Genomic DNA, 8,476 nt, shown 5'->3' on the forward strand with positions numbered 1-8,476 from the left:
TTTGTGCCTCATCGACACTTTTCAATGTCTGCAACATAATGTGTACAATTTTCAAATACATAAATAAACAAAATTATTATTTTTATTTCCTGAGAAATGGAAGATTACGAGACTTTCGACACCCAATTAGATGAAAAGGGGAATTCTACTGGCAGTTAATCTTTTAAACATATTAGTATTAGTACCCGTGTTGATGCGCGGATATTAATTATGTCAAATATTTAAATTATTTGGATTGTATGTAAATAATCTTAAAATTTATATTTTTTCAGTAAAGATAGATAATCATTGGATATTAACTACATGGAAAAAATTAACCATTTCTTCTATTTTTCCTTTTTGATACCATTCTTGCCGGTGTCATTGGATCCTAAAAGTAGTAAGGAAGTAAAATAATAACTCATATTTATAGCAAAATAATCAAATGTTGAGACAATGAATGACTCTTTGGATAAGACTTAACTCTTTTACTACTACTTGAACTCTTATTTGGTGTGTTGATATCTCTTAAAATATATTTCTTTCTTAAAATTTCAGTTTCTAAAACATTATTTATCAATAATAATTATTTTATAATAATGTAATTGAAAATATTATTCTTAATTCAAAACTCATTTTAGTTGGCTATCTAAAAATATAAAAAATTCTTTAGCTAGTGAATTTTTTACTCCATTTTGATATTTGATATTAACCATGTTAAATATCTGAGTTATTTGAATTATATGTAAATAACCTTAACATTTAAACCTTCTAAATAATTATAGATAATCGTCAGATATTAATTAAGAAACACTACATGAAAAAAGACTAACATTTTCTCAATTCTCGTAGTGATAATTTTATTTTTGCACTATTCTCATAAGTGTCATTGGAACTTAAAAATAGCCACGAAGTGAAATAATAACTCATATTTATGAGTTTATCCATTATATAACTTCTATTATAATCATGTTAATATTCTCTACTAATGTTCAAAAATATCTTATCTTTTTATTATCTTTGAATTAAAAAAAGTAAAGAGTTTTTTCGAAATAATTTGTTTACATTTAAAAAAAATATTTCACGTCATACCAATTTTTTCTTTATATATACTCTTTGTTACACTTAAAAGTCGCTATAGAAACTATCAATTATAAACCAATTTATCTCTCGTTGAGTTTGAAAAAAAAACCTTTCGCATAATCTAATTATTCAAAACTAATATTCTTCAACGAAAAAATATTATACCCTTACAATATTGGCTCGACTACATCTAAATGAAGGGGTTTCGGCTTATAGCCTTCAATTCCTTGAATGTGCTAAATTGAAATTAATGATATCAATCGTATAACCAAAGTTTTGTTATTTGTTTGATGTCCATTTATGCAAAGTGACTCTTCAAACAAATATTCTTCAAGAAGAAAAAAGAAACAACTTTTATTTTTTATTTTTAATATTGATTGATTTTGTGATGTTTCTTTCTCCAGCATGTATGTTTACTTTATTATATATGTGAGTAAACTTTTATTTGGTTTTATAAATTCTTTTTTTGTTATTTAGATAAACATAGACGTGTAACCTATATATTATATTTGTTTTAAAAGAATTTCATTTTATTCAAATCTAACTGCACTGTTTCAAAGAACTCTACTTGTAGAATTTTAAATGTGAAAGAGTTTTATAGTTATATGGAGTAGTTCTTTTTTTTTTTTACTAGAGGCGAAGTAGTATTTAAATAATTAGAAAAAATAACAAAAGTTCCTAACATGATTGCATATGATCATTAACCGAATTAAGTATGATAACATGATAAAAAAGATAAAATTTATTTTTAATTTAAATTTGAATTATTGAACTGTATCTATATATTCCAAATTATCTTTTAATTCAAATTCCTGTATATATATATAGAATATATATATATTTAACTAAAATAGTCAAATATAGAATACAGTTACCATATACTATTGACATTTATTAGCTTGCTACTTGGCTTAACCATAATGTCAATTATATATGGTAACTTTCTTGCTTAATATATATATAGATATAGATTCAAGAAAATTAACTTAACAAATCCATATAGGAAGGCTAAAAGAACACGTGACTCATTACTGTAATTAAGTAGGGGGTACTACCGTCATCTCAAGTTTAGAATTATTTTTTGTTTTCTCTTTCTCATACGACCAATTACGACCAATTGGCGTAATTAAAAAGAATTTAAATTATATATATGGGTGATATAAAAAATACTTTTACACAATCAGATCACTTATTAAAAATTAAAAATAAATTTAAATAAGTATTAATTAATAGTTAATAAAAATAATTATTAACTTATTATTACATATTAAATTTTACTCGTATCATATGATTTTTTGTATAATTTATCGGTGCTTCTAATTGAAATCCAAAAACAAAAAAATAAATATAGAAAACGAAGTGCATACGCACCCTAAAACCAAAAGGAAAAACGTTGATTAAGCCACTAAAAAATAAGTAAAGCATATAAATATAAATATAAATATATTTAAATAATAATGAAAAGAAAGAAAGAGAAAAAGCCATCAACTTCTCTACTTGCTGCAGTTAGAAGCATTTAGGCTTTAAATAATAAATAAAGAATCGCCATTTCTCTTTCATTCCTTCTCACTTACCTTTTTCTTTGGGCTTCTGCGGTTTGGTGTTTTGAGCTTTTGTGGTTTTGATCTGCTTCTTTGTGAGGTTAAAACTATTGGAATTTTAAATTTTAGGTATTTCTTGAAATTCTCAGAGATGGAGAGAGATTTCATGGGACTAAATTCTAAAGATTCTGTTGTTGTGGTCAAGGAAGAACCTGTTGAAACCTGCAAAGACTCTGGTTCGTTTTTTTTTTCAATTGTGAATTACTCTCATATTATTTCTTCGTTGTGAGTATGTATACCATTGGGAACTTTAGTAGTATTATTTAATTTGTTAGGTTCTTTAATGCATGAGTGTTGATTCCAGTTGAAATTAATGTAGACAGGTGAAAGAAAAATGTTTATTTTGGCTCTATGTATTTATGCTTCCTAAATTGAGTATTTTGTGTTGTTAAAACTTTCTTGTTTCCCTTGTTGTGGGGCTTTATATTTCTGCGCGGTTGCTTAGTGACTTGGCTTTCCCAATAAAGATGCAATTTCCCTGTCAAAATTTTGTCTAGCCTGCCAAGAAAAGAATTTGTAATTGCTAAAAGCTAACTTCTGAGCTTCTGATTTGGTAAATTTTTTGAGAAGTTTGAAAAGAAGATGCAATTTTGAGCCGAAGGTCTATTGGAAATAGCTTCTCCACCCTACACCTCGGGCAGAGGTAAGGTCTGCGTACACACTACCCTCCCCAGACCCCCACTTGTGGGATCTTATTGGGTCGTTGTTGCAAGAAGTTTGAAGTATAAACTTATAAAAAAGGAGATCCTTTTGATATAAGAACAAATAAGGAAGTTGGATTAAAGTCTGAGAATGATGGTTGGATTAATTGATTTTGCCATGGTGAAAAAGGTGAGTATGTCCTAAGAAGGTTTTTGCTGGATTTTACTTTTGGTAGTTAATATGTTTTTTCAGTTAAATCTTAAGTAAGAAACTCTTAATTATTATTTTTTGATTGAATTGGACAAAATGAAAGATTTCCTTCCAATTCTGAGGTAATAAGTGAACCGGATGGTTATAGTTTTTGTAGTAATTGTTTGTATTATGTATTATATTGTATCAGGGTTTCGCTGGCAGTTGTCGAGCAAGGTGGGTATACCTCATTTCATGTCTTTGAACTCTGCTCAAGATGAAAAACCGTTCAAAGCTCAATCCGCCGCAGATGGAGTTGACAGTTGTCTCAAACGTCAATCTGGTGAAATCCAGGTTTGTAGAATCTCTTTAATTGCACGGGATAGTTTTGTATGAGATCTGCATGACATGCAAAGGAGAACACTCAATTTTGCCATGTTTTTAGTGAAGCTATTTGGCATTAATGTTCCACGGAAGTTTTATCTCAAGTCACAGGAAGAAGATTAACCAAAAAGTGGCTTCGGCTTATCTCTAGTTTTTGTGTCACTCATGTGTGGAATTATACTCCGAATTAGTAACCAATTGCAATGAGTTGTCTAACAGTCTCCTGCTTTTATTGTTTCTATGGATTTCTTTCAAAATGTTTTGCGCCCCTTTTAAATCCATTTGGGAAGAAAAAATAAGTTGCCACGGGTAACAAGGAACTTGTTTTATCTTGACACATTATAATTTGCAACAGAATGTGCATGCAATGCATCTTCCCCATGATGTTAAGATGCTTCCGTTTAACATGAGCAATCCCTCCTACAAGACTCATTTTGGTGGTACTGGCCAGATATCTGCAGCTGCGACAATGAAGCAGCAACTTCTTGGGGGAGTCCCTGTTACAGCTCCTCATTCAATACTTCCATCGAGTGGCTCTGTGGCTGGGATAACTGAACCTTGGTAAGTTCACCATTTCGTGCACACAGAGCAGACTGCATATATTGTGTTATGGAAGTCATATTTGGTAGTGATAATGAGCACATCAATCTGCAGTTAATACCAATGATGACTGTAAAGCAGTTGCTCGTGATGCTATTAATTGAAAGACATACAAAAAATTAAGACAACTTGGCTTGGAAAGTCCCAGTGAATTAAAACAGAAATTGAAATTTTTGTCTAAAATGTTGTACATCTTTTGCAGGTTTAATTCCAAAGGTTCTGCAGCACCTGCTCAACTGACCATCTTCTATGGTGGGACGGTCAATGTCTTTGATGATATCTCCCCTGAGAAGGTACCGTCTTTCTTGCTCTCACGTGCACACAAACTGATATAAATAAAGGGCAGCATTAACCAGAAAGAATGCGCAATGAGCTAAGTTTCTCTGAGGTTTATATTTGCCTGGGTATATTACGCAGGCACAGGCTATTATGTTTTTGGCTGGAAATGGTTGTGTTCCTCCTAATGTGGGGCAACCAAGGTTTCAAGTTCAGGCATCTACACCCAAACTTGCTGCCGTAGATGGCACTTGTGTGAACCAAATCCCAAACATGCTACCTGCCTCAGGTCATTCCAGCCCTATGTCTGTTTCTTCTCATCCCATTGGTCAATCTGCTGGCAATTCTGGAAACAAAGATGACACGAAGATATTTAAAACTGCAAACATTTCAGTGGAGACTCCAAAGGTTATGACATCACTAGGACCTGTTGGGGCGACTACCATAATGCCAGCAGGTATATCTTACATTCGGGATTGGAAACTCAGAACTTTTTCGTGATGTAAAAGCTTTCCTTTTTGATGCTTTCTAACATACTCTGGTATCAAGATATTGCTAGTTGTATTGGGTTGACTTTACTACATTAGAAGTCCATCCCGTCCTCCATAATGCCCCTTAATCCATGTGCTTAATTTTTCCTCTTGGCTACCTCTTGTAAGATTCCTCTTAATGCTCTTCAATAACCTAAGCATTTCTTTCTATTCCAGTTATTGCAACAGCTAATTATGTTGCTCCGAAGTGGAAGTAATTACTTTCTTGATTTCCTTAGCAGTCACTTAAGTTATTCGAGAAAATCTTTTAGTTTCAATGCAACTGCTTTAGCCCAACCTCATTGCTTCTTATTATATACATTTTCTGCAGCGGTTCCACAGGCTAGGAAAGCATCTCTGGCTCGGTTTCTGGAGAAGCGGAAGGAAAGGTAAGTTAAATGTTTCATGTTTTGAGTTCTTGTTTTGTTTTATGCTTTAATTTAGGTGTGCATGTGCTGTATAACTATCATTAGTTCAGGTGTTCCTTTGCTGTATAGCTATCTTTGGCTAGCTCTCTCGTAGCTTTTTAGAAATTATTGAATGCATTAGTGTAAAGGATCAATCTTTTGGATAGTAGATGAGATGACCACCGAAAATATAATAAATTACTGCAAAACTAATTGTTCTTTCTGATCGTCGTTGACCGTTTGAAATATGGCTTATAGCTTATAGCTATCTGGGATTTGCTGATGTATTATTTTAGACTAAGATTTGAGACACATATAACTGCATCTCCATCAATTGGATACTCATGAATACAACACGAACACAATGTAAGAAAGTCTTGAGATTTAAGTGCCAATCATGTTTGCAGGGTAATGAACGCTGCACCATATGGCCTCAGCAAGAAATCGGGTGAGTGCTCCACCCCCGAGTCTAACGGAGTTGGTTTCTCTGCAACTTCCAGTGTTGGTACTAGTCCTCTGATAGCAGGTAAGGAGACCTAGCTACGACGTCTGAAGGCAGCCTATTGCCATAAACCATTGAAGCATAATCTATTTTTATTAAGCAAGTTAAAAGCTGTAGCTATCAAGTTTTGCTGTTTTAATTGTAATATCAACTTGGTTAGCTTTAGCCAGACTTCCTAGTATCCAATTTGTTTTGTCTTTTGCTGTACTTAATTCTCTTTCATCTGAACCTGATGGAATTCTCCCATCGAAATGACTTCAGCACTTTGTAACTATTTATTCTGTTACATTATGTTTCCCAAGTGTATATTAATATTATTTAGTAATCTCTGGGCCTCAACCATGCTCGGGAAATACTTTTCAAGGCTTCTCCATGAGGATTGACTCGAGTAGTTCTAAATTTTTTGGGGTTTTAGGTACTATAAACCAAAGTTTGGATCTTTTATTTTTCAAGATTTGATTTATAACTCTACAAATTAACCATTGCACTATATTCGTTTCGCAAAGTGAGACGAAACCCCTTATTTGAAGCCAAATTTAATTTGCTTTATGAGAATATTATGTGTACCAAGTTATAAATGTGTTGTCTATCTTAAACAAATAAGCTTCCTTTCAAATTGAGAAAGAATATTAAATTAGTGGAAACGATAAAATATTCTATTTGAAGGTCAAAAATTTATTTTGGACCATACATGCTAAAATTGGATATTTTGGTGGGAGATAAGGAAGAGATTGATTTATCGTCACTATTCACTAGTTGTCAATACACAGCTTTCGCGTGCAAAAGGGTCAAAATCATTAAAAGCTTAAACATATGATCCAACCATGTCTTTGAGTGGCTGTCCTTTTAAATTTAGATAATATAATTTTATATCTATGGTGGTGGTTGATATCAAAATCTTTTAAGTAATTCATTGCCTGGATATTGCTTTATAAATTGTAGCACGTTTTACATTTTCTTTCCCTTCTGTGGGCCCAAGTGTTTGGTGATTGCTTGGCAGTTGTAAATTTGTGTTGTACCTGTCACGAATTGACCCCAAAACATGCTTTTATTGGGTGTCCCTATTTCAAAATATGTGAAAAATAAGGGGAAAACCAACAGCAATGAATCAGGCCCTTTTTCCATGTGGTACTTTCGAACCACAAGATAGGAAAATAGTTTGGTGTGCCACCCTAAGTGTTGCGTAAAGGCTTATTTTGTTCCTGCTATTTGTCTATTCCATAGTGTCAATTTAAATAAGGTAGTTTGACTTGACACAAAGCTTAAGGAAAAAAAGAAAATTTTTGAAACTTGTGATCTTAAAAGCTTAAGGGGTCATGACATTTGTGTGGTTATAAAAACTTCTCATTAAGGGTAAAGTGAGTAAAATAAAAAGTTTAAAGTTGAATTATTTCCAAATAAAGAAATGTGTCATTTATTTTGGAACAGACTAAAAAGGAAAGTACCTTATCTAATTTGAAACGGAAGGAGTATGATATATGGATTGAAAGGAACACTCGAGCAGGGACGAAGCTATGTTGGCCCAAGAATGGTCAACTGACCACCCTTCGCCGAAAAATTATACTATGTATAATATAAAATATTACTTGTTAATCATAGACTTTAAACACTCTTGCATAACCTACTCACAAAGAGTATTTCAAAATTTGAACATCCTTTTTAAATTTTCTGACTTCGCCACAACACTCGAGTATATCAAAACAGGGCTACCTGCAGACAGACAATACTGCATAATTTGAGGACTACTATCTGCATCAAGGTTAGGAGGAACAGAAAACTGTTTGATTTTGTTTCTTCTTTATAGGTTGTTTTGTAAACAAGGCTGTTTTAAACTGGTTGTTTGCCCATGGTTTTCTACAGTTACTTGGTAATTAATAAATGCTTTAATTTAAAAAATTTAAAAATTGTCAAATCTTTTGGCACTAAAGTGTGCAACACACTTCAATTTGTAAAGACCACAATAACCAGCCTTGTGAGACAATCTTATTGGAATCTCTCAAAGATATCAATAATTATTAAAAAAGAAACGGAAAAGGGTTCAAAATGTCCCTAAACTATTGAAAAAGGTTTAAAAATATACTTCATCCACCTATTGGGCTAAAAATACCCATCCATCCATTTTTTTGGTTCACTTATGCCTTTTGACCATTAGGTCAATACTAAATTAAAAATAATTATTATTCTTTTTGTAAAACTTAAAAAAAATATTTTGCAAAATATTTTCGTTTTTTTAAACTAATGCACGAATAGTCTACTAATTTAGTAAAGTCTTCTTTTTTTCTT

General features: G+C 32.0%; 1 protein-coding gene across 3 annotated transcripts; it reads left to right on the top strand.

Annotated features, from left to right (window-relative positions):
• Positions 1–2,526: 2,526 nt before the first annotated feature.
• Positions 2,527–6,556, top strand: LOC107766083 (protein TIFY 6B-like). 3 transcript variants are annotated; one of them, XM_016584794.2, is made up of 7 exons: positions 2,527–2,839; positions 3,706–3,848; positions 4,330–4,439; positions 4,681–4,771; positions 4,896–5,211; positions 5,616–5,673; positions 6,099–6,556. In XM_016584794.2, exons 1-7 carry the CDS (start codon positions 2,755–2,757, stop codon positions 6,229–6,231), a joined length of 936 nt encoding a protein of 311 aa, XP_016440280.2. In that variant the 5' UTR covers positions 2,527–2,754; the 3' UTR covers positions 6,232–6,556.
• The last annotated feature ends 1,920 nt before the right edge of the window (positions 6,557–8,476 follow it).

The sequence above is a fragment of the Nicotiana tabacum genome, chromosome 18, assembly GCF_000715075.1.
Source record: "Nicotiana tabacum cultivar K326 chromosome 18, ASM71507v2, whole genome shotgun sequence".
NCBI classification, from domain to species: Eukaryota; Viridiplantae; Streptophyta; class Magnoliopsida; order Solanales; family Solanaceae; genus Nicotiana; species Nicotiana tabacum.

Bases quoted from the DNA above. Each gene is read 5' to 3' on its own strand.
- LOC107766083 (XM_016584794.2), top strand. From the start codon at position 2,755: ATGGAGAGAGATTTCATGGGACTAAATTCTAAAGATTCTGTTGTTGTG. The intron at 4,772-4,895 runs GTACCGTCTTTC...TATATTACGCAG, and splicing joins ATGATATCTCCCCTGAGAAG to GCACAGGCTATTATGTTTTT. The intron at 5,212-5,615 runs GTATATCTTACA...CATTTTCTGCAG, and splicing joins GACTACCATAATGCCAGCAG to CGGTTCCACAGGCTAGGAAA.